The sequence below is a fragment of the Odontomachus brunneus genome, unplaced genomic scaffold (assembly GCF_010583005.1).
Source record: "Odontomachus brunneus isolate Ranch 3 - 2012 unplaced genomic scaffold, Obru_v1 Obru_scaffold_036, whole genome shotgun sequence".
In the NCBI taxonomy this organism is placed as follows: domain Eukaryota; kingdom Metazoa; phylum Arthropoda; class Insecta; order Hymenoptera; family Formicidae; genus Odontomachus; species Odontomachus brunneus.
The window spans coordinates 18401-44319 of NW_022639486.1; the positions used below are offsets into that span (position 1 = coordinate 18401).

At 35.9% G+C, this 25919-nt stretch overlaps 6 protein-coding genes across 22 annotated transcripts; 4 read left to right on the forward strand and 2 right to left on the reverse strand.

Annotated features, from left to right (window-relative positions):
* Positions 1-343: 343 nt before the first annotated feature.
* On the reverse strand, positions 344-2315 carry LOC116843856 (NHP2-like protein 1 homolog). The gene is made up of 2 exons (XM_032814691.1): positions 2147-2315; positions 344-1948 (listed from the first exon to the last, which is right to left on the reverse strand). The coding sequence occupies exons 1-2, from the start codon at positions 2147-2149 to the stop codon at positions 1571-1573; spliced, it is 381 nt and encodes a 126-aa protein (XP_032670582.1). The 5' UTR covers positions 2150-2315; the 3' UTR covers positions 344-1570.
* Positions 2316-4301: 1986 nt separating this feature from the next.
* On the forward strand, positions 4302-6476 carry LOC116843893 (DNA-directed RNA polymerase III subunit RPC6). 3 transcript variants are annotated; one of them, XM_032814778.1, is made up of 4 exons: positions 4305-4699; positions 4913-5531; positions 6063-6224; positions 6289-6476. In XM_032814778.1, the coding sequence occupies exons 1-4, from the start codon at positions 4494-4496 to the stop codon at positions 6379-6381; spliced, it is 1080 nt and encodes a 359-aa protein (XP_032670669.1). In that variant the 5' UTR covers positions 4305-4493; the 3' UTR covers positions 6382-6476. The 3 variants fall into 3 exon arrangements, with proteins under 3 accessions (XP_032670671.1, XP_032670669.1, XP_032670670.1); XM_032814779.1 differs by having other exon boundaries at positions 4311-4564; XM_032814780.1 differs by lacking the exon at positions 6289-6476 and having other exon boundaries at positions 4302-4699; positions 6067-6212.
* A 2733-nt stretch (positions 6477-9209) lies between these two features.
* Positions 9210-13339, forward strand: LOC116843911 (eukaryotic translation initiation factor 2 subunit 2). 2 transcript variants are annotated; one of them, XM_032814841.1, is made up of 7 exons: positions 9210-9413; positions 10022-10279; positions 10369-10525; positions 10601-10633; positions 11319-11509; positions 11645-11929; positions 12110-13339. In XM_032814841.1, the coding sequence occupies exons 1-7, from the start codon at positions 9396-9398 to the stop codon at positions 12152-12154; spliced, it is 987 nt and encodes a 328-aa protein (XP_032670732.1). In that variant the 5' UTR covers positions 9210-9395; the 3' UTR covers positions 12155-13339. The 2 variants fall into 2 exon arrangements, with proteins under 2 accessions (XP_032670732.1, XP_032670733.1); XM_032814842.1 differs by lacking the exon at positions 10601-10633 and having other exon boundaries at positions 9217-9413.
* On the reverse strand, positions 13337-17899 carry LOC116843910 (uncharacterized aarF domain-containing protein kinase 5). Of its 10 annotated transcripts, none has more exons than XM_032814830.1 (12): positions 17683-17899; positions 16782-16882; positions 16523-16699; positions 15921-16225; positions 15701-15826; positions 15339-15497; positions 15096-15227; positions 14718-14883; positions 14405-14575; positions 14043-14214; positions 13653-13820; positions 13337-13566 (listed from the first exon to the last, which is right to left on the reverse strand). In XM_032814830.1, exons 3-12 carry the CDS (start codon positions 16602-16604, stop codon positions 13473-13475), a joined length of 1575 nt encoding a protein of 524 aa, XP_032670721.1. In that variant the 5' UTR covers positions 16605-16699; positions 16782-16882; positions 17683-17899; the 3' UTR covers positions 13337-13472. The 10 variants fall into 10 exon arrangements, with proteins under 10 accessions (XP_032670721.1, XP_032670724.1, XP_032670725.1 ...); XM_032814833.1 differs by having other exon boundaries at positions 16778-16882; XM_032814834.1 differs by having other exon boundaries at positions 17648-17899.
* On the forward strand, positions 17483-20621 carry LOC116843912 (uncharacterized protein F13E9.13, mitochondrial). 4 transcript variants are annotated; one of them, XM_032814843.1, is made up of 6 exons: positions 17489-17617; positions 18303-18385; positions 18673-18813; positions 18956-19155; positions 19480-19607; positions 19747-20621. In XM_032814843.1, exons 1-6 carry the CDS (start codon positions 17536-17538, stop codon positions 19953-19955), a joined length of 843 nt encoding a protein of 280 aa, XP_032670734.1. In that variant the 5' UTR covers positions 17489-17535; the 3' UTR covers positions 19956-20621. The 4 variants fall into 4 exon arrangements, with proteins under 4 accessions (XP_032670737.1, XP_032670734.1, XP_032670735.1 ...); XM_032814844.1 differs by having other exon boundaries at positions 17577-17724; XM_032814846.1 differs by having other exon boundaries at positions 17483-17617; positions 18287-18813.
* A 693-nt stretch (positions 20622-21314) lies between these two features.
* On the forward strand, positions 21315-25919 carry LOC116843913 (tumor protein p53-inducible nuclear protein 2). Of its 2 annotated transcripts, none has more exons than XM_032814848.1 (4): positions 21315-21468; positions 24258-24434; positions 24695-25116; positions 25647-25919. In XM_032814848.1, the coding sequence occupies exons 2-4, from the start codon at positions 24281-24283 to the stop codon at positions 25791-25793; spliced, it is 723 nt and encodes a 240-aa protein (XP_032670739.1). In that variant the 5' UTR covers positions 21315-21468; positions 24258-24280; the 3' UTR covers positions 25794-25919. The 2 variants fall into 2 exon arrangements, with proteins under 2 accessions (XP_032670739.1, XP_032670740.1); XM_032814849.1 differs by lacking the exon at positions 21315-21468 and adding an exon at positions 23950-24103.

Consider the following 25919-nt stretch of genomic DNA (forward strand, 5'->3'; position numbering starts at 1 on the left):
TTTTAAATAGAAAACGATTAAAACTAATAAACTAATGCTGCAATTCTAAGTAAATATACGAGTAAATCGTAAAATCGTTAATTCATAGCACAAAACAAAAAAAAGAATCATAGATATTTACGAGTCATCATATAACATATAGTTCGCATAGAATCGCAGATCTACTCATAAGTTTTTACGAGTCTTACAAAAATAAGTTACGAGTTTTACGATTTTGTCTAGAATTTCAGTACAAACTATATATCAAATACTTTGTTTGGAATACAACCAAATTAAAAGTAATATAAGGCCAGTAAGAATTTCTCCGTGCGCTGAGGGGGGAGGGGGGATGTTAGTACGAATAATTAATTTATAAAAAGGTAATATCGTTTGACAGTGTGTTAAACGCACACGCCGAACATTTTTCGGTCTTTAAGATACGCGTTGAATTAAATTTACCGTAATATTCGTAAAAATATTCTAAGCTACTTGTTTGAAAGTTATTTCTCTTGAGTAATCTTTGTAACCACTTTTGCAATCATATAACTGATGCAAAAGAATGTATTACATGTCCGAAGGTTATGTATAAAGTCGAAGGACTTTAGCCGATGAAACGGCTTCAAGATGTGCTTACTATGGCTATATTCCAAAATTCACTACTAGCATTAAAAAGCTTTAGTTTATGTTATATTTTCAACGCTATCAAAAATATCGGAACACAGCCATTGTTTTTTCAATTATCATCTTTCCACTTTCATATACTCTTCCACGTCAAATTCTACACACACCTCTCTCTCTCTCTCTCTCTCTCTCTCTCTCTGAGTTCTAATTATTATATTTTAATTAATTCCCTCCTTTAAAAATTTCTTTTAAAATTCCCATTAGCTAATGCATTAAATAAAAATTCCCAAGTGTGTAAGTTTATCGAAAATGTACATTTTCTTTTTATAAAAAGTAATGCATTATTCAACTTCTAGAAACCAGTTCAGAATATTTATAAATTTCATAAATATTGCACAAGTATCTGAATTACTGTCACCACAAAAACCTGTCTACCCAAACAAATTTATATAAGAATATTATGTAGCTCTGAGTTAATAGTGAAAGTTATGTCGCATTTTATATATTCATTAAATTCTAATGTTAAAATTGGTTCTTTTATATATTTTTCATATAACAAAACTGAAACAAACTATTTGCATGGAATCATTTACTACATTATGAGCTATTATAATGCAACATCATAGTAAGGATAGTATGAGAGAATAGAATCAGCTTCTATGGTATTTAATAAACTCTGTAACATTCTATCGCAATCCCAACTAAATCTTACCTGTAAGTCTAAACTAGCACTTCATATAAATTATTTAAATACACACACACATACAATCATAACTTTGATGTTACATTTTTATTGACGTATTAAATTCATGTAATAGATTTGTGTACAAAAAATTATGCAATTAGCTCTTGTTTGTAAATATTCTCAATACTTCATAAAAGGCTGTTTGACATTTGTACATGTAAAATCAAATAATTCGTATCATGAATAAAGTTAATTATACAGTAATATACAAACTTTAAATTTTAACTATAAAAGCCGTTCTATCTCTCGATGGATGCAATCGATTTGTGGTGTCAATTGTGAGTTTGCACTATTTGTTATGGAGCAGGCTACCACTGCCCTAGAAACTCCACAAGCTCGGCCCAGTGCATCTTTACTTCGCACAAATACATAAGGAACGTTCTTGTCTTCACATAGAAGTGGCAAATGTAATAAGATCTCTAATGGCTCTGCATCTGCAGCCATAATTATAAATTCTGACAAACCACGGTTCAAAGTCTTAGTTGATTCATTAGCCCCTCTTCGCAGCTGCTTGTACAACATAGCTTGTTGCACTAAATTCAATATTTTCACAGTGAGCGTGGTATCTGCGAGAGGATAAGCTCTTGGATTAATTTCGTCCGCCTGGAAGAGGAATAAAGCATTAAACAATTTGAGTAAAAAATTAACAATCGTGTCCTTTGTATCTTTAGAAATAATAAATTTTTGTCGAGATCACTATTTGAAATCCTTTATATGTACGTGACAAAACACGTGCGAATTAATCTCAAACAACACGTGACGTACGGCAGAACTTAAACGACAAATAATATGACTACTTACCATGACTTTCGAAGAATTAGTTATTAGGAATATATAAATCTTTAAAAAACTAATAAAATAACTTGAACCTTTCAGTGGTTATACTTTGTAAACATCGTTTCACTGAGGAACTCGAATCTCGAATTTTTATGATTACTTGAACGAACTGACGACCGTCATAAAGCTAATGGCTTCTGCACACAGGACGCGGTAATACTTGCCACGCGGCGAAAGTCCGCGCGACAGCCAATCAATATGTTGTTTTTCTGTAAGAGCTACAAGGTTATTACGGAAAGCAGCATATTGATTGGCTGTTACGCGGCGGCTGTGTCGCCGCGCGGCAAGCATTAGGTTTGTTCGAGTTATGGCTCCTGCACACAGGACGCGGTAATGCTTGCCGTGCGGCGGAGTCCACGCGACAGCCAATCAATATGCTGCTTTCCATAATAACCTTCTAGCTCTTACGGAAACCTAATGAAGCTACTTACGGAAAAACAACATATTGATTGACTGTCACGCGGACTTTCGCCGCGCAACAAGCATTAAGCCCGTATCAGACTACGGATTAAGATTGAGATTAAATTAAAAATTAGCCAATCAGAGCAAAATTCACTAAGCTTAAGTTTGGTGAACTTTGCTCTGATTGGCCAATTTTCAATTCAATCTCAATCTTAATCCGTAGTCTGATACGGGCTTTACCGCGTCCTGTGTGCAGGAGTCATTAATTGTACTATTCACACTTTTACACCTAATGCCCATTGCACACTAGTGCATCTCATACAACACAAATTTTCCAAAATACGTTCTGAAGACGCTTTTAGGACGGAGGGATGTCATCAGAATATTTTTAGGACGTCCTTTGAAGATGTGAGCTGTCTGAAAATATCTAATATCCAATAAGTTTATTCGCATTAATTGAACTTTTTATACTTTCACACTTAGTGCACATTAAGGGCTATCACACACAATTGACATAACTGCATATGCATAGCATAAGATCGTATGGACCAATGAGCATCGAATATTAATCATCGAACACCAATATGGCGACTTAATACTCGATGCTCATTGGTACATACGGTCTTATGCTATGCATATGCAGTTATGTCAATTTGTGTACGATAGCCCTAATTCTTTAGAGGTTCTAAAAATGGCGTCATGTTTTCCGTTCGTGTTATGAGTGTAAATGCAATTCTGATACACTTTTCACTCTTACTTGGGATCAAGTGTAAAAAAAGTATCAAAATTGCAATTACATTCGTAACACAAACGGAACTCATGACGTCATTTTTAGAGGGTGTATATCAGTTGGACACGAGGCAATTGGACACAGTACAATCACAAATCGCTGTTCCAAGGGACCCTACAAATGTCTCTAATCACACGGTGCTGTGATTGGCTGTGTCCAAATGCACCGTGTCCAAGTGCACCGCTCCCATTTTTAGAACCTCTAAAGAATTAATGTGCACTAAGTGTGAAAGTATAAAAAGTTCAATTAATGCAAATAAACTTATTGGATATTAGATATTTTCAGACAGCTCACATCTTCAAAGGACGTCCTAAAAATATTCTGATGACATCCCTCCGTCCTAAAAGCGTCTTCAGAACGTATTTTGGAAAATTTGTATTGTATAAGGTGCGCTAGTGTGCAATGGGCATTAGATGTAAAAGTGTAAATAGTACAAGTAACTCGACAAATCTATTACCGCGTCCTGTGTGCAGGAACCATAATAGCTTTTGCACACAGAACGCGGTAACGCTTGCCGCGCGGCGGAAGTTGTCTAGGAAATAACGCGGTAGCCAATCAATGTACTGATTTTCCGTAAAGGTGTACTAATGGCTCCTGCACACAGGACGCGGTAATGCTTGCCGCGTGGCGGAAGTTCGCGCGACAGCCAATCAATATGCTGCTTTCCGTAATAACCTTGTAGCTCTTATGGAAAAACAACATATTGATTGGCTGTCGTGTGAACTTCCGCCGCGCGGCAAGCATTACCACGTCCTGTGTGCAACAGCCATTATGCGTACTCAACCCTGCTGCCCACTGCCAATTTTATTATAGATGGGCCTTTAAGGGACGTCTACATTGGAAGTAGGAAGTAAGAATAAGAAATTGACCAATCATAGTTGATTATTCTTCTCACATTCGACTATGGTTGGTCAATTTTTACTCTTACTTCCTACTTACTTCCAATGTAGACGTCCCTTTAAAGGACCGTCTAGAAGAGCAGTAAACAGTAAAAAGTAAAAGTAAGAAATTGTCTAATCATAGATAATACGGTCTTGTGCTGCGGTATAATTTGTCGAAAAGCATAACATACCAAAAGAAGAAAAGTATTCTTTAATCGCTGCTACAATTGCAACGGAAATGAGTAACACGCAAGAACCTAACACATCCACCAATGCTGAATCTGATAAATCTGAGATAATTGAACAAAAGTATAAACTTGTTTTAAGAAAACACAACTCCATCAAGTCCTACAATATTATAATTGTACAAATTATATATAAAAATGTTAATGATAATATCAAAAAGTTAACAATAGTGTTTAAAGACAATGTCAATATATTGAGGTTATTTATAGATTTATAATATGTGAAGTTCTTTTCTATATCTTTTATATAATTATTTATAATTAAATAATTGTTTCAACAATTCATAGATTGCACTAAAATTACAGTTTTAATGAAAAGTAACAAAAACAGTTGAGAATTAATAATATATATGGCATTATTAAGTTTTTAATTTCATCCATTTTAAATATATATTTTATGCACTTGTTACAGAATAATTTCTCTAGCAAAAGCAAAACCCAAGGGTATTTCTGATAAAGACTTAGCCACTGAGATACCTGACTTACAACCGCTTCAACGAGCTCAAATTATAAACAAACTTTTATCACAAGGACGCTTTGATCTTTTCAAACAAGGAGGATCATTGTCTTATCGTTTGAAAGATGCCTCCAAGACAAAAGTTGTCAAAGGTGCAGATAATGAAGAGAAAATAGTATATGCCATTATCGCAGAAGCAGGCAATAAAGGAATATGGATGCGGGATATAAGATACAAGTCTAACTTGGCATCCACTCAGTTGACTAAGGTTTTGAAGAATTTACAAACAAATAAGTTGATTCAGGCTATTAAATCTGTAGCAGCTAGTAAGAAGAAAGTATATATGTTATATAACTTGGAGCCAGATATATCTGTAACAGGTGGTGCTTGGTATCAAGATCAAAATTTTGAGACAGAATTTGTTAATGTATTAACTCAGTCCTGTTACACTTTTTTGAATACAAAGGCGACAGAAGCAAAAAGTTGTAAGCATGGACCTATCGCTACAAGAAACATGTCATATAGCTCATCTAAAGATGTGCACAAATACATTGTGCATTCAGGAATAAGCAAGGTAAAAGTATATTATATAATATATATTAAGGCTTCTGGCCCTTTGCATTATCTAGCTCTTTTAATGATGTCAGAAGCGAGAAAATGTATGCTAAAATTCTTGCAAAATACATTAAAAATATATATCCATAAAATAACACTTGCAATCGATTAAACAAATTTGTGAGATATTCCGTGCACTACCCTTTTGCTCTGACAATAAATAATTTATTGTAAATTAACCTGAATAGAAGTAGGTAAGAAGATGAATTGTATGTTGTAAATAGGTTAAGAAGATGAATTGTACGTTAATTTACGACAAATTATTGATTGTCAGAGCAAAAGGGAAGTGCACGGAATATCTTATAAATTTGTTTAGTCGATTACAAATATTATTTTATGGATATATATTTTTATTTTAATGTATTTTGCAAAAATGTTTAGCATGCATTTTCTCACTTCTGATATCATTAAAAAGAGATAGACAGAGCCAAGAGCCTTTAACTAAATTTTTTATTGTCCAAAATTTGTTCTGCTAAACATCCTTACATAGGTAGATTTAACGGTGGAGGAGATAGAAATGCTTTTAAATGGCTTAGTTTATGATGGTAAAATCGAAAAGACACTCTCAGGAGATGGAAATAATATGTACAGAGCTACTCAATCGTTGCTAGGCTCATCTGGATTGATGAAAGTTTCCTGTGGCATATGTCCAGTAAGAATTTTTATTGCAATTTATCATCAAAATAATTTAAAATACATCTCTTTTTTTATTTTAGGTGAGAAAGAACTGTTCCTCTATTGGAAATGTTACACCTATCAAATGCCAGTATATTACAAAATGGTTGGAATTTCTAAGTGAAATTTATTAACGTCCAGAATTTATTTATATAATCTTGTCAAGACTGCGTTTAAATATTTTTATCATTGATTTTAATAAATGAATAAAGAACAATTATTAAATTCACTATAAATGTTTTGTATTTTATAAATTTTATTATGCTTCTACATTATTTGTTTCTTATATACAGGATGTCCAAAATTTAAATGTCAAAACTTCGGGAGCATGTAAAGGTCGTTCTACATTAGTCACAAATTGCAAGTTGCAAAGAAATTGACCAATCACAGTCGATTACACTTTGATTGCAAAGGAAATAATTAAGCATGATTAGTCAATTTTCTTGCAACCTTAAAATTTGCGACTAATATAGAACGATCCTAAGGGGTTGATAAACTAAAAAAAAGTCCTTTAGAGATATGCTAATTTTGGAGAAAATCGCAAAAAAAGACAAACGTAGTTTTTATTTTTGTACTTATTTATTACTTATTCATTCACATTTATTCACTTGTTATTTGCTTGTAACAAAATGTAAATATTATTTGAAATATTGGCTTCTTGCAGCAATGCAAGCGTTGCATTTAATATGGACAGCTCGTGTTGCAGCCAAACACTGGTCTGGTGATATTTAGTGCACTGCAGCCACGATTCGGTTCCTCAATTGCTCTCTTGAGTTGACTGGCAATAAACTTCTTACTTCAGGGCTCCCACAACAAAAGTCCAATGATGTCAGATCAAGTGATTGGGGTGGATAAGAAACCACTTCTCCATGTCTAAGGCATTGTCGTGGATAATATTTGTCCAAGCTACATCTAATTAAGCTCAAGTAGCTCTACCATAATGGGCTGGACATCCATCAAACTGGAACCACACTTCAATCCGTTGCTGCAGTTGAATGCTTCTAAATAATTAAAGAAGTCAGTCTCCAAAAAATCTGTATAGCATCTGGCTGCATTTAATCTGTCTGGTAAGAAAAGTGGTCCCACTAAAGAGTCATTTCAAATTCCAAGCCAAACATTAACAGTGCAAATTCATGCTGGAACTTGTATTCCCTAACAGTCATGGGATTTTCATGAACCCATAATTTCTTTGATTAAAATCCTCTTCTTGTAAATGTAAATTCATCCATACATATTATTTTTGATGGAAATGAATTATCATTGTCAAATTGCTGAAGAAACCAATTATTAAAATTATTAAAATTCAATCTCTTGAAATAATCCTGAGATAATAAATTCTGCACACTTTGAATATGGTACGAGTAGCGGTTATCACTCCTCAAAGTTCGCCAGATTGTCTGCCGTGGCACTTGTAGCTGATGCTCTCTCTGGACGCTGGTCTTAGAATTGTTAAAGTGACGCAAGACGCGATTTTATACTTGCAAATTTACTTTTAACGGTGATGATTAATGGAAAATGAGCCGCTTTCTCGTAGCCTATGAAAAGTCAACGTAATGACTCGCCGATCAGGCTGTCTTCTATTTGGAAATCGGCGCGCATACTCTCGCACCGCCTCCGTAGCATTACCGTTGCAAAAACCATACACGAAAACCATATCAGCATATTCACTGTTAGAATATAAACGTGGCATATTGTAACAGAAGTAACTCACTCGATGACTTCTGAGGACTAACTGACGAATTTATAGGAGAAAGGCAGAAATGTAAACAAACAAGAAAGTTTTCAACGGAATATTCAAACGGAATATTATCAGAGGGGTTAGGCGACAATTTCCCAAAAAGTGGAGGGAATAATGTTGGTACCAAAGAAAATCTCTACACGATAGGTTTGTCGCGTCGTATGCCCCAACGTGCTCCTACTCGCTCCAACGCACTCTGATTGGTCCGCGTGATGACCAATCAGAGTGCATTGAAGCGAGTAGGAGCACATTGGGGCATGCGACGTGAACAAATCTGATATAATTTACTGGTCTGTTCTTTTAGCTGCACTGCTGAACTAGTGTAATAAGTTAGAGTGAGAAAAAATGAACTAGTATAATAAGTTAGAGTGAGAAAAAAAATATTTATCTCATTTTAATTTATTGCACTAGTTCAGCAGTGCAGCTAAGAAGAACAGATCGTATATTTACGGCTTATTGGCTCCTGCACACAGGACGCGGTAATGCTTGCCGCGCGGCGGAAATTCGCGCGACAAGCATTACCGCGTCCTGTATGCAGGGCCATTAGAGCTATGGCACACAAAAAAACTTAAGCACTAAGACGTGGGAGCGTCCCGATTGACCATAGTACGATTGGACACAACCAACCAATGCAAAGAATTATCTAGTAAATTACTAAGTCAAACCAATCATTACAAATTGCGTTACACTCTGGGTTATTCAGTCTACGTTTATTGGTCGAACAAATACTTATAAACTTTATGATTGGCTAGTACAGACTTATGACGTCATTAATTGCTCTTGGAGCGATTAATCCAGGGCCAGTCGAACATGCTAAAAGTTTTTGCCATGGCTCTTAGGCTAGTTCTACAATACGTCGGTTGCCGTAATCGGACGTCAGAACGTAATCAATCCAATGAGAGAGTTTATTTTATGTAAATGAGTTCTCCTCATTGGACCATTGATTGCGTTCGACATCCGACTACGACAAACAACGTATTGTAGAACAGGCCTTAGGGTTTAAAGCTTAAATCTCTAAGATCTGTTCTTTTTAGCTGAACTGCTGAACAGGTGTACATAGGCCTGTTCTTTGTAGTTGCACTGCTGAACTGGTGCAATATATTGAAGTGAAACAAATATACGTTTTCTCACTCTAACTTATTGCACTAGTTCAGTAGTGCAGCTACAAAGAACAGGCCTCATGTGTGCAAAAGTTAGATTGAGACAAATATATTTTGTTTCACTCTAACTTATTACACCAGCCGAGGCAGTTCTAAGAACATACCTCTAAGCAGCACTTTTCTGATGCAATCCCCTTGATCCAGCGTGCGGCAACAAAAGCTATAAATTCTTATTAAACTTTAATTGCATGCTTTATGTTGCTTTAGTCCGCCATAAATAAGGATTTTTTTTCAACCGGAAATCGACAAAATGACAGAAGAAGATTCGGTACGTAAAGTATCGCCGACGGATAATTTGGAACACGAGTGTGTGATCGAATTGACATATCTTGCTATTTCCCCGGAATTTATTCTGCTGTAAGGTTTTACTATCATATTTTAATTTTTCTCTTGTTACTTACGAAAAATTCTCGGTAAATAAATACATTTGGAAGATAAAGGAAAAAATTGTCGATTCCAACCTCAAAATCTTTGCTGGATGTATGAAAGTATTATCTTCTACTTACATATATTTTTCGTTTGAAGTATAGAAGAGATAACTTTTTTAGTGCACTTAAAAATAATGAATCAGTTATGCTAATATTATTGCGAATATTTAGAAGTTTTATGAAAGAATTCTTATGAGTATTTATGATAAGAAAATTTAAAATATTCTGTATATTGTTGGCTTATCAAGACAAATCGCATGGTATAAGTATCTCAGTTTTGTCCAAAAATGAATTTAGGAAGTTTTCTAATTAGGCCTACGATATATGTTTATTATTATTCATTAATTTTCTCATTTTTATATTATATAAAAATTCACACTCCTGTATACAATTATAAAATTAAGGAGAGACAAAATTGCTTTTCATTTCTACTTCTAAAAATATATAGGTATTTGATCCAACCTTGAAAAAGAAAAAGAAGAAGAAGAAGACTACTTTTGATCTTGATGCAGCTTTTAATGAAGGAGGTAGTAGTGGTGAAGCAACAGAGAATGCCACTGAAAAAGAGAATCAGGAGCTTGAGCCCCCAGTTGTTGAAGATGATGAAGCATTGGACTTGGAAAGTTTCGGTAAAAAGAAAAAGAAGAAGAAAAAGGCATTCAACTTGGATGAACTAGAAGCAGCTTTGCCTGATACTAAGAAAGAAGTAAGAAGGATTAAATAAATGTTAAGATAACAAGCAAGACTTATAGATCATATTTTAAAATCAGTGAAATCTTGTTATTTGTTAAACAGGAACCTGTAGAGCAACAGACTGAGGAAATTGTGGTGGATGATGACTTTGATTTAGATATGGACTTTTCCAAGACAAAGAAGAAGAAAAAGAAGAAGAAGGATCTCGACGAATTAGTAGCTGAGGAAGATCGCAAGGAACTTGAAGACAAGGATAATGGTATGTATTATAGAAAATGACTTATGTCAATATTTTTGTACCTAGTTGTTTATGTTACTCAATATTTGTTAACATGCTGCACTGAATCTGAGCGAAGTGCAGAGTATGGTAAGATATATGCTTGGTGTACATAAATTGCATTGACCGTGCACTTGATAATTTTCCAATTATTTTTTCACTTGCACATTTCATAATAAAATCAGTATATAGATATTTCTAATAATTATTATGAAAATCATTTCATGTAGCTCAAAGAATTTAATGTTATTTAAAAATAGTTTACTGTCATTCTAACAATTTTGATCAATGTTGACAAAAATAACACTTGAAATTTTTTGAAACATAAGAACAATTTCACAAATATTTTCTATAAATTTTGTAAATATACAATTATTTTTAATGATATGATAAAAATAATTTCTATTCTGGTAAAAAATATTAATAAGAAATTTCACAAAAGAATATAAATTTAGTATATTTATATACATCATTATTCTCTTATGATAATTATAATTAGATACAAGACTTTGCATTACGTTTACATATCAAGTAGACATTAAATAACAGATTATGCTGGAAATATATTTATACAAGGAAACTATAATATGATGAAATAGGAAAGCATTGTACAGTTAGGGAATGTTTTGTTTGAATGTTGAATGTTTGTTATTCTTTGTACTATAAATAAAAAAAATTGTTTAAATTTTATACTTACATAAAGAGTTATTTATTACTATATCATGATGCAAGTAATATCCCAAGTATAAAGACATCCATTTTATCTTTTTCTTAGTGGAGGAGCCGAGTTCATGGGTAGGCTCGGACAGGGATTACACATATGACGAATTACTCATTAGAGTGTTTAACATCTTGCGGGAAAAGAATCCTGACATGGTAGCTGGTAAAAAACAAAAATTCGTCATGCGTCCGCCACAAGTAGTGCGTATTGGAACGAAGAAAACGTCTTTTGCCAATTTCACTGAGGTACATATTATGATAAGAATTAACAGAATGAAAGAAACAATCAGACTAATGAATGCGAAATTTGTGTAAAATGTATGTAAGTTACAAAACTAGCCGGAAAGCAAACATCAATTTACAGGTATCTCCACTTTACAGATTTGTAAAACGTTGCACAGACAACCGAAACATTTACTTGACTTCTTGCTCGCCGAGTTGGGAACAAGCGGCTCGGTGGACGGAAATAGTCAATTGATTATTAAAGGTCGCTTCCAACAGAAGCAAATAGAGAACGTTCTTAGGAGATACATCAAGGAGTACGTTACATGTCATACATGCCGTTCTCCAGACACGATCCTTCAAAAGGACACTCGGCTCTTCTTTTTACAGTGCGAGACCTGTGGATCGAGATGTTCAGTTGCTAGTATAAAGTCTGGATTCCAGGTGAGTTAACGTTTTTTTATTTAATCTAAAAATAACGCGCGATTGTGAAATCTCTATATTATATCAATTAGTAATTTATGAGGAATATATTTTTATATTTAATATATATTGTGGTAACAAAATCATTTTTATTTTTTACGTCAAAGTAGGATAACGTTCTAATTTTTGTTTATTTTTCAGGCTGTCACAGGAAAGCGCGCTGCCATTCGTGCTAAAACTGCCTAAAACATTTTCTACTCCTCTTTTCTCTTTCCCATTTTGGTGATTTCTTTCGTTCCACTTGTAAATTTTACATCACAAAGAGGGTGTTTGTTGTACTTTATTTAAAAACACTCAGAATATAACTGTACTCAAAGAAACGTTTAAAGTTTCCTCATGCAACGGAAACGTCAAGCAGTTAAAAGTTGACGAAGATGCTAGTGCGAATTGAACACTGTGGAATAGAAACAATGCAAGCGATTGCATCTTTACATTGATTTGAATGCAAGAGTGTAGATAGTGTAGATAGTGTTACCTTGGACTGTCATAAATTTGTTATCAATTCTAATGTAAAGAAACAATGGCTTGGTGAGTTGATCCATAGCTTTCTGAATTGTCTTAAGCATCTTTAAATCCTTTCTCATTCCATGAATTATACGATCGAATTATATGGATTTCAATTATTCAATAATTCGATCTTAAAATCTTTGAATATTTCGGGACATTTATTGGATACTTGCATATCTTTAAATATTTAAATTTAAAAGTTTTAGATTTTCTTAGTTTTGAAATTTGCAAATCTTTGTAAATTTCATTTGAATCGTTAAGTTTAAAGATCCTAGAACGAGAATACAGAAATTTTCAAGTTCATATTGCATGAAATACTAATTTTCATGCCTTATAATAGTTCTTAAGCATCACACAAGATTAAATATATATATATTTAAAATAGTGCTGGCAAGCATTAAGTCATTTAATTTCCTATTTCTCTAATCTTTGTCTTTAATAAGTAGTTCACATGTATAAAAACCGGCTGAAGTTTAGATTTGCAATGTTACTTGTCTCTTTATCCACATATTGTACAAAGGACACTGTTTAAGTATTAAGTGGTAAAGAGTATTCAATTATTGTTAACACAATGTAGCAATATGTTATATTTCCATGTGTATACAGTAACTCCAAATTGGAACATGCTTTCGCAAATTCAGTTCAGCAGATTCGCAAAATTGTGATTAAACCAAAGTAAAACAGCCTTCTTTGACTCGTTCGATCATAGAACAATTTTTTAAAGAATACATTCAATTGTATTTACTAAGCAATAAATTTACTTTTATATGTTTTTATATATTTCTTGGATTCCCTTTGAAGAATTTGATTAAAGGAGTAACTATGTATAATTAATATGCAATAAACAACTAACAATTTTAATCATGTGGAGAAATTTTTATTTAAAACATCAGACATCTTTTTAGTTATTCATTTAAAAGATACATTTACATGGTTGTAGAATGCATATAAAGTTGTATATACATATTAACATTGTATATACAGTGACTAAACAATATTAGAGTATTTGCAACATTCTTGTAACATCATAACCGATTAATTTTAATACATTTAAATAAATGTTAAGTAACCATTGTACTAAGTTGTGTAACCTGAAAAAATCGGAGAAGTATAATTACAAAGTATTCAGATATGTATCTTTATTTATTCCCGACTCGGTAAAGTTTCGGTTACTTACCAAAGTCGACATTCGAATTTTACGAGGCTGCATATACCTACAATATTTTTGTAAACAGATTGTTTCCCAACTCGGTATCTGCCACGTGTTGCAATTCTTGCCATCATCCTGTATCGATTGATAATGTCACCATGTTCTCTGATAATAGCACGTATCGTGTTCAAGTTCCTAAGAAAGATAGTAACAAATTTGAAGTCACATTTAATTTAATAATTTAAGAAAAAGAATGATCAATCATTTTTTCATTCTAAATTATTCAAAAGGAAATTGAATTTATGTCTTTAATCCTAATTTTATATTTCATAATAAATTTATAATAAAGAGAAAGAAAGAAGACGTTTAACAATAAATTTCTAATAAAGGAAAAGAATTTAATATCGATTATTTTACCTTATTACCAACAATAAATTTTTAGGCATCAATTTTAATGCTTCTGTTATCTTATCGAAATGTTCCTGTGCTTGGTTCTTCATATACTCGTCCATTGTTGTATTATTTGAACGTGATGTAAAAGAGATCTTGTATGGTGCTTGCGTTAATATTTCCGCCAGCAAAATGTGATCTAAAATATCGCACTGTATGTTAAAAACAGAGATTCAGAAGAATTTAAGTAAAGATATAGGAGTTTAATAACGTAGAAGTCAGAAAAATCGGATATGCATATAAAATATAATCTCAAAGTTTAGCGGACAAATGCACGAAATAGTCGTCACTACACAGTAAACAGAGTTCATTGATAACTACACACTCACCTTTCACATTCAAATCGCTGGCATGCACTCTCAATGAACAGTCATTTTTCAGAACCATCGATTCCCAAAAGTTGCACAAAGTACATCTTGTTTTCTCTGGCAAGTGTTGGTACAAACCGTGATCTAACAGCACTATTTGCGCTTTGTTGTCTCTCCCCTTCCTTACAAAAACTATAAAGGACCAAAATTGTCAAACATACATAAACAAAATGCACAAACACACATACGTTATATTACATTTTTAATTATTAATTTTCTTAGGATCGAGTGCGAACTCTAACGTTTAAAATATTATTCGATGAAAGAATAATACCGTTTCCTGGATGCGGATCAGCGTGCACGAATCCTGTATGAAATATTTGTTCACCCATTAAAGTGATCAGTTTCTTATCAACGTCAGAGAGATCTAATCCTAGCGCCTTAATTCCTTTTACATCAGTCACCTTAACACCATCAATCCATTCTGTTGTGAGGACTCTCTAAAATAAATATAAATTATTTAAAAAATTATTTATAAATATAAATTATTTAAAAAAATAGAAGGGCAATTTGTATTTTTAATACAGACTTAATTCACGAGTCTGAGATAATAAAATTTAATTAATTTATTATTTTGAAATTGTAGTCAAAAGTGTTTCAAGAATCACTGTTTCAAAACAGATTCGATATTTGTAATTCTGGATAAAACAACCTTACTGCTAAGATCCCAATAAATCTTTGGCACATATGCATATTTATATTTTTTCAAATCTTCAGCACATTGCTCTCCATTCTTTCCTTCGTTCTCAAAATCCAATTCTTTTGCCAATGTCTCAAAGACATCCTGTACAGTTAAATAATTTTTTCATAACATCATAAATTATAATAATAAAAATACTAATTATAATAATATGTTTACACATAATATCAATAAATATATTAAATATATGCTTACATTAAATGCCCAGTGCAAATCAAATTTTGGATGTATAACAGAAACAATTTTAACTAAAAAAATTGCCGCTTTTATGTCGGACATAAATCGTTCCTGAAGATCAATATATTGTACTTTGATAGCAACTTTCTTTCCATCTAAAGTTTCACCTTTGTACACCTGTATATGTGTGTTCAGTGATAAGATTTAATAAAGAATAAATTAGTAATAAAACAAATTTTTGTAACAATTCCGTAATATTAGTAGTCTATTTGAGAAAGGCTTGGCAAAGGTATAAAATAAATGAATACATATAAATATATATAAGTATATATATATATACATACATATACACACACATATATATGTTGCTTAACTGTTACCTGAGCTAAACTGGCAGCCGCTACTGGCTTGGGTTCAATTTCGCGTAACATTTCCTCAGGTTTCTTACCGAAGTCTTGCAAGAATATTTCCTCAAGTTCATCCTTTTCTCGTATTAAGCATTTGTCCTTAATAAGCGCATTGAAAAATTCAATTTAATGTAACTTTATAAATAGCAGAAAATCTTTCTTAATTTTTATAATAAGACGTAGGAAGGCGTACTTGTAATGCTGATAAACTTTCGATATATTCCTTTGGTAGAACGTGATTTACTGCTGCAAAACCTTGTCCGACTTTTATATAAATTCCGCCGTTTTTCAGACATCCTTGAACGATCCGATTAGCAGACCTTCGATGAATTTCCGTGTATGTATATCCCATCAAAGGGGCTAATAAGTAATCCATAGAAATTGTTGCACCGATCTTGAACGATCTTGCGAATCTAATTGAACTTCCTGCGACACTCTTCACAGCTCTTTTCTTCCTTGAAGGGAGAAAGGTATAACTAACGCACAACAGCCCTACTCCTGCATCAATAAACAATAATTATAACAAATATTTTTACTCATTATTTAGTTGTTTGTGGCGATTGATTAATATATTCACAGATATGTTTAATATGCAACAAATGAGAAGATAAATTAAATTTTAATTTTCCCACAAGTTAAACATGACAACGTTAAGAAAGATAAATTCGACAAATTCTTGCTCTTCTATAAATTTAAAGAGAATATCACCCTGAGAAGTCATTTTATTGTAATATAAAAATCTAAAGATTATATTCTATATAAATATACGGTGAAACGATAAGTGAATACACTCACCTGCACCGACATATTTGAGACGTTTGGCAGAAGCACCACGAAGCAATCCGGTTCGCAACATTGTCAGTAATTCATTGCTCATTTTTTCGCAATCTTACAAGCAGTCACACATTTATGTTGTTTGTGTTTCGTGTATTTTGTGTTTTTGTTGCATTTTGCCGATATCTGTTCACTACTCTACAACATAAAAAAAATAACGGTATATTATACATACGTACGATAATGCCAATATAAAAATGTGAACATTTCTTTTACCTACTATATATATCTGCCTGTAGAAAGGTCACGTCCAATATCAACGTGAGTTCAACTTCGAGGCTTTATACATAGGGTGTCCCGAATCAAAGCGCTTTCTGTGACCTGTAAACAGATTAAACATTACAGTAAACATTACTGTAATCAGCTCACAGCAGCATCATACTGATCCCTTCTTTTGTCAAATCTAAATGTTATTTTTTACTTTATATTAATATCTCATTATCCATTCATATCGATAAAATGTACATGCAACTTTGCCCAACGAAGAAGAAACGATCGAATCGTCCAGCGTGCGCTCGTGAGCGACGAATCTCGTTTTTTCTTAATTAAAGAAACAAAAAAAAGAATATAGAACGAGACGGTCGTGAGTACATACATTAGACTATTCTGCTTCGATAATACATGATTTGTGACGAAGAAATAAAAGAGAAGCATTCTACAAGATACGAACTACTTGCGTACGATAATCGAACTAGTGGCTAATTCATATATTACTCTATTGGTTTCATAATTTCTCCCCGATAATTCATGTAACTATCACGCACGTTTAATAAAAGTAGACTTCTTCCTATCTATTGATGCTATTTATATTAATCTACCTATTTATTCGTTTCTCTTTCTCTCACGTGGAGACAGCAAGCGTGAACGCGCGCGCACTGAAAAACGCGATAAGTAGAAAGATCGTCTTCGAACCCGGAATGACACGGAGATAGCGGTGACGCGTCGCACTTTGCCATTGAGCGTCAGTGGTCGACATGATCAGCCAGCTGGCTCTAAATTCACGCATGCCAGATAACGATCGTCGTTGGCATTCGTCACGTTTCGTGCGCCGAACTGGTAAATACTAATCGCTACAGTGATCTTCACCGAGATGCTGAAATTCCGGAAATTATTTCCACGACCTTGCTCGATCATTGGAATGATCCACGTGGGAGCGCTGCCCGGTACAACACTTTCGTGACTCTGACACGAACTCGCTTATCACGCGCGATTGATCTCCGGAAGTGTAATCAGACTATATCCGTCTAATCTTGCTGCGATCGGTAAACCTGCGTCGCTTTTTCTGGCTGTGACATGGCCGGCTCCTTTATCATGCAATGCAGTATGTTACAAGGAAACCTGCGTGAAAAAACCGATATTATTCCATAATATCAATAATAATATTTCAATAATATTGTGTTGTATAATAAATAATCTTGAATTTTCTATTGAAAAATATATTGAAATCTGCGTCGCTTTTTCTCGCTGTGAAATGGCCGGCTCCTTTATCATGCAATGCAGTATGTTACAAGGAAACCTGCGTGGAAAAACCGATATTATTTTCCATAATATCAATAATAATATTTCAATAATATTGTGTTGTGTAATAAATAATCTTGAATTTTCTATTGAAAAATATATTGAAAGATCTGAAATAACTTATTACACAATCGAATATATTATTTATTATAATATAGTATATGGAGAATATTATGACAATTTAAGAAATGGTTTTATTTCTTATAGACGCCTGTGTGTTTAGGAACGCCAAGATACAAAGGTCCTGTTGAGAAGATCATAGAAGATGCAGTGAAAGAGGCCTCGATATATGCTAAGTGTGGCGCGGTAATTAATTTACATCAAATTAATATCTATATATAAGGGAGTATGCTGCTATCACGTTGATAAACTCATCGATGATCGCTAGCGTACCCGGCATAATTCTAGGAGAGATTATTTATTCTAAGAAAGCAAAATAGCCAGAGAAAATAGATACTTTCGTTACAAGTAGTCACAGACAAGATTATTCTCCGATGACCGTAACCTTTGCAAAATCGAATAGAAAAGTGATATAACGCTATCGTATGAATATATCGCACTTTGTTCGAGTATTTCGCGTGTGTGCTTTTCAGGATGGTATTCTGGTTGAGAATATGCACGACATCCCGTACATTAAGAGGAAAGATTTGTCGTCGGAAATCGTAACTATGATGACGAGAATTTGCACAGAAGTTAGGAAAGTGGTGCTGCGAAACATGGCTTGCGGCGTTCAGGTATAGAAATATATTTAGATATAGAGATGCCGCGTTCAAGTACAGAAATACGACGTTTCAAGTATAAAGCATAAGTTTGTCGAAAGATTTTGGTCGGGTTTATCGCTACAAAATCAACTAATCAACTCAAGGTTTGATGCAGATTCTCGCGGGATGCAACGAGGAGGCGATTGCGGTTGCCAAGGCTGCGGGATTTCAATTTATTAGGGCCGAGGGGTTCGTCTTCTCTCACGTGGCAGATGAAGGCTTTATTGACGCAAGCGCCGGGACTTTGTTGAGATACAGGAGGCAAGTCGACGCGGAAGATGTCCTTGTCTTCGCCGACGTCAAGAAGAAACATAGGTGAAGTTAATTCGATCAACTCGGCTTGACTGCTGAATTAATTTGTACGTGGAATACGAATGCAAATTTGCAATATTACGTCCTTCAATTTAACGCGACATTTGTAAAGTTCTCACATTCTTTCAATTTGTGACTTCTTTAAAAATCACAGAACTATCTCTGATTTTGCGCGTGGCACAGTTTCTTCCGCATTAAATATACGTAAAAGAAAGCGAGATGATAGGTTTCATCGCGAACTCGCATTTCACGAAAATCTAGTTCGGCGAAACATTCTACTTTTCGTTCTACTTTTTTTTATTTTGTTCTACTTTGCTGTTTTTGCAGCTCGCATGCCATCACTTCCGACATGAGTTTACTAGAAACGGTAAGAGCAGCGGAATTCTTTTTAGCCGACGGAATTATATTAACCGGCAGAGCGACTGGCGAGGAAGCGGACGCGCAAGATCTCGCAGGTACTTTTTCAGACATCCGTTGACCGATAAGAAGTTCATCGGAGACTTCTCCACGGCCCCGGGGGACAGAGTACAGATCTCTACGCTTCGAAAGTCACCGCTTCGGAAGTCACCGTTTAAAATATTTTACACCTTGCAGAAGTGCGGAAATGCGTGGCGGCGCGGCTGCCGGTGTTGATCGGCTCGGGTGTAACGTTGGATAACGTGGACAATTACGTGGCGGCTGCGGACGCGCTGATCGTGGGATCGTACTTCAAGACGGCTGGCCGATGGGAAAATGCGCTCAACGCGGACAGAGTTCAAGCGCTGGTTGAATACTTAAAAAGCCGACAGCAACGACAATCGTAGCGGCGACAACGTTGGTGCGGCCGACCGACCAACGAGGGAACCCGAAGAAAAAGAGAAAGCGTAGTCAGCCAGTTACAAGTCCGAACGAACCGGCAGCTGTTCGACCAGCTGAGCGAACTCCCACCTTCGATCGACTCCGCTGTCACGTCTGCAGGGTCGCATGCGCGTGGCGACGAAGAAGCTTTGAAGTACGTTAAGGTCTCACAGAGTTCGCGGCGAAGAAATGATATCGTTGCTTCTATACTGAAGATACCACAAACACTGTAAAAAAAGAGAAAAATGTCCGTTTATTCTCATTTGTTGAAATAACTTTTTTACTCGAGAAGAGGAATATTATGCATACACAATAAGATGTTTCTATTGGAAAATATTATCTTTATATAAGAAGCAAAATGTTTAAACGCATTGTAGCAACTTTTTTTCTCCCTAACAGAAGAAGCGAGAGATTTTATGTAAATTCTTAATCAACAAAATATATTCCTAAATAATAATAATAATTTGTCGTAACAGTAAACTATAAGATCTGCTAGATGTAAAAAGTGCTAGCAGTAAAACATCAAAATGTGACAATATGCATTTGTTACATATAAAAGTGTAACAATTAAAGTGTTTAGTACAAAGAATCGTAAGAAGTCGACATTAAATATGAAATTGTATGATGTTGCATATTATGGATCTTATCTCATGCTCGCGTTGAACCCTTCCGTTATCGCTGAACTCTTTAAGATACATTATTCCGTATTTATGATGCCAAAAATAGAACTCACCGATATTACATCGCAACCAACGCTTTCTTTAGACATTTAAACGTTCCAAAATACCCTGCTAAAAGTAGTAACAATGTGTTTTGTGCTCCCTTTTTGATTCTGTTAAAGAAAAATATAATATATCATATATCGTATATATTATATATATCATAATAATATAATAATAATAATAATAACTGTACCACATATAAAGACAAAAAATCATTATTCGTAACATACCGACTGAATAGATTCGTAGCGAGAACTTTCGTTAGGGTATATACACCCCTGATATCGGTACAAGTTACCCCACTACGTCGACATTGTCTTTCCCCCTTCACGCCAACACATTCGCCTTCCCCTCGGTCGCCCTGCTCCCCAGGGGGTTCCCCTTCCGTCTCGTCGCCCGTTGTTCATCGTCAAGTCCCTTCCGCCTCGCTTCTACCAGGCCACCCAGTTCCCGCCTCACCCCCGCTGCTCCACAAACTCCCTCGCTCTTCTCTACAGGAAAATCTCCCTCTTCGCTTTCCCAACGTTGCATCCCCTTGCGTCTCCCCGCCTGCAGTGCGAAGGCCCCCTCCTTCCGTTTCACCATCACCATCCGCTCTTCACCCCCACACAGCCTCTCATCCTCGGGCTCTTCGGGTCGCCCAGCCAGCCAGCCAGCCAGCCAGCCTGCCAGCCAACCAGCCAGCCAACAGTCGAAATCAGCTGACTATTACGGCGAGCAGTTGCTACCACGGCTCCTCAAACGCGATACTGTTCAGGCGAGTGGATCTCTTTGTGAACTCTTTTCGGGTCATCGTCAGGATGAGCCCTTGCTTGCCTGCTCTTCCTTCTGTTCTTCATCCTAACTCTTCCTTTGTCGTTGCGGCATTAAGCCACTTGCTTTTCCGCCACCTTCGTCATGAACGCCGTTCGACGACAAACGCGGTGAAGCGACTTGAATAGCGAGACGCTCTAGCATAGACGACGACGACGACGACAACGGCTACGATGATAACGACGACAGCGACGATGACGACGAGAACGATTACGAAGACAAACCTGGAATTATTACTATATTAAACGTTTTCTTGTCACAATTGTGATTTTGAATCTTAAGAAAATAAAATTTCTCGACTTGTGTCTTGATATTGATGATCTGTGCAGCAGTTGTTGGTGCGCGTCGTGATACGTCTGTCAACGCTGCGTCAGTCGAAGTGTACGGGGAAAGTGCACGAGCGAAATTCGAAAAAAAAACTAGACGCTTTTGGAAAAGACAGAGACCCTTCGACGTTTCTGAAGGAAAGTGATTTCGTCGTTGAAGGAGTCGTTTGTTGTAGAATTTTGACGTGAATAGAGAACGCGATACTGAGACGGCAAGCACGAGTCTGTCGATTTCTTTTCATCACACGGCGATCCACTTTATGACGATCATCGCGATCAGTGCGCGGAAAAATGAGGGAAATTGCGGGTCGGAGCATCGGATGCGAGAAGAACGCGATTGCCAGGCGCTTTCGCCACGAAATCATCGATTGCACCTTATCGTTGTTATTATCCGATTTGTTTGTTCGTTGAATTTCACATTCGATCGAATATACTTCACGTTCGTCGTGCGCAACATTGTGGATGATTTCTTGAAACGAGCGAGGAATTGATTTTACTCGAATCTGTCGAATTCTAGCGTTGTCACTCGAGGCAATCGCTCGGAGCTCGGGAATGATGTAAGTCATTCAGCCAATTGTGGAATAAGCCAGGGGATGATGTCATGGTAAAAATAAATTATACAATCTGTAACTATCTCGTCTCTGATATAGTCGCTTATTAAATGTGCCATTGCCGTTTGCAAGCCTGTAATTAGAAGTATTAAGAAAATATTGTTTACGAGATCCGACGTACTGGGTATCCTCCAACAGCTACGATTTTTATTCGATTGCACATTGTTTCGATGCATTTATTAATTCCGACGAGAATCTGAAGCGACGAGCTATTAAATTTCGGAATTGAACATTCTCACGATTGAATTTACCTCCAAGCGGGATTTATCTTTGTTTTGTGGCATTCGACTCTGATTCGCGCATTCGACGACATTCAAACTGAGAGCGCACTACGCGGACTGTAATAATTAACTACGTAGTTGATGCGAAGAACGCAGAACTATTTCTGCGTATCCGCGAATCTTTTTATCAGCCTGTGCACGCGGTCGCTTTTGTTTCGCACAGTCATGATTAATTGATCGCTGAAATAGTTTGCATCGTAACCAGTCGTCCGAGTAACTAACACTATGACTGGCTTATAATATATCTCGTTATTCAATGGCCATTAATTGATTACTTAAATAACTTACATCATTCTAAGTTTCTCTACTAAATGATCCGCGAACAATTTTACACGTTCTAAACTAGTGTGATTATTAATTTATATATAATTTTAGATATACAAAATAGAGAAGAGTCATTCATTATCTTATAAAATATCTCAAGAAGAACACAAAGTCATATAATAGTTAAAATGACGTCAAATGATGTCATCTTGATGTTAAAATGATTTTGTGTCCTACCTGGGTATAATATATGTTAAAGCATTTCGTTTATGAAAAGCTTTTCAAATTTCCTTTTTGTATCGCCCTATATATCGATATATGTATACAATAATTATTCATCCAATAATAAACGTATCAAAGATCGCACGGAGAGTAGTTTCTTTTATGGGTAATATTATATAACACTTCGAATTGGAAAAGACGTATTATTAGCTCTATTTGACACGTTGCAAGTAAGAGATGACGGTTCAAGGTCTACCCTCCGTATTTTTACCCTCTACTCAAGATGAAACAAGCAGATATTCACGCTTTGAGCGTTTGAGGAAGAGAAAACGGAACGAGCGTAGAAAGTATAGCTAGGAAGAACAAACGTACGCACATGACAAACACGTACAAACTGATCTCTTGTGAACTTCGTAATGGAAATTTATATTAATTGGAATCTAATTAAACGAAAAGTATCTGTAAGATATAGATAAATCGCTACGTACGACGCGAGCAAATTGTGCGTTCTAACACAACGATACATCTATAGAAGGACTTACGTCACTTTGGTAGAAAGGACTTGGAATGAAAGAGAGGAGTGGGTTGCGCGAGTCGCGTGTGTATCTGTCAGATTACGGTCGTATTAGTTGGCGCGTGGTTATGCACCGAGGAAAACTACTCGCCGGGAGACTCGCTGCCCTTCTAGCCGAAGAGAAGCAAATTCGAGATCAAGGTCGCCGTGATCGCCTCGCTCGCTCGCTCTCCCGCCCACGGAAACGCGTCGAGATTATACAACAGTGAGAGAAAGAGAGCGAGAGAATGAGAAACAGAGGGGGTGGAAAAGAGAGCATAGAAGAGAGCGGGAGCGAGGGTGAAGAGCGGAAGCCCAAAATGTAACGGCCCAAGAATTCGTTTTAGAATCCATAAATCTCGAAGAACCTAAGAATACGATCCCGAAATAACGTTTAAATGGACTCGTACATTCGTGGAATTTACATATTAAAGTATTTCCTTGATTTACTTACTCATTAGCTTCGCACGTTACAGGCATCGGACGGTAACGGGTCAAGATGTTGGGCAACTTGGTGAACTACCTGTTCGGAGGGAACTTCTCCGGTACACAGGACTCGCTCGAGAGCGATCCTTTAACGTCTCGCTCGATAATGCGAAGATTCAGGCAGATGGAGGTCGAGGGCGATGATTGGATCCTCATTAACCGAGCTGGTACGCAATCTGTCATTTTTCATAATTACAATTGAAAGTGACTGTAGACACAAGTGAGAGAAATTCAAATTTAAAAATCAGGTAACTAAATTGTTACTTAATTATCTATTGATAACAATCAATGTGATTAATATGAATACATTGGAATTCAATCTAAATATTAATTTCTCTCGTAAATCTTTTAATAGTAATTGCTTCAATTTTTTCCATATTTCATTTTTGCATCTGCAATTTAATTACATTAACTCTTCTTCTTACAGCTGAGGGCACGTCGGCGCTGGAGGAGTCGTGGTACGTAACACCACCCGCATGCTTCACGCAGGTGGGACCCGTAATCGTGGAGACATCGCCTATGGAGAACCTGCTAATAGAGCACCCCAGCATGTCCGTCTACCGTGCGACGACGTCTCACGTTGCTCCTGACACTCCGCCTCCCACGCCAGACACGACAGAAGAGCTCGAAGAGCCAGTAGGCATTCTCTTGGTACCGCTCGCTCTTATGTCCTCCACGTCCACGCTATCCACCTCGTCCACGTCCTTGGACTCCAGTCCAGACCGAGATCGCAACCCCGACCTCAACGAATTCGCGCACAGAACCGCCATCCACGATGACAGACCGCTCGCGTCTGAAAGAAGTGAGAATAGAGTTAGGATAACGAATCAGCTCCGTTCCGCTCAAAAGGTATCAACGAGTTGCTCGCTATTGATTAAGGCTTTTGGTTGCATGCTGCGAAACTCTCGATTGATCGTGTCAGAAGCGAGAAAATATACAATAAAAATTCTTGCAAAAAGCATGTTAAATAAAAAGATACATAAAATGATATTTGTAATCGATCGAGCACATCTGTCAAATAGTCCAAACGCTTTTTTTTGCTCGAACAATCAATAAATTACCGTGAAGTTAACGTTACACGCAACCTACCTCTTTCACTTACAATTCCTCATGATTTTGTCACATTAATTTAGTCACAGTTATTTTTTTGTTAGGACAAAAAGAAAGTGTTCGGGTTGTTTTGCATGATCGGTTATAAATGTCATGTTATGGGTACATCTTTTTATTCCTACGTATTTATTACAAAAATTTCTAGCGTATTTTCTAGGTTCTGACATCATAAATCAATATAGCCGCGACGAGGAGCCAGAAGCATTAAATAATAATTCATTCGAGTTCCCGGAGAAATCTTACTAAAAAGTTACTTTCGTTTTCAACAGATGCTGCAAAAACGCTCATCTCAAAAGTTGAAGAAAGGCCGTCTGGAGAGAAGCAACAAAGTACGGCAAATCACAGGCAAGCGTCTTCGTCGCCAGGATCGTTTGCGCATTCAGAATAGTGGCGCGAACAACAACCGGAAATGCTAGTCATCTGATCTCAGGCCAAGCTGTACTTAACTTCTTCCTAAAAAAAAAAACAAAAAAACAAACGCGACGACCAAGGCGACAAATAGCTGCTCGGCAAAGTTTCATTGCAACGACGATCGACTGGAA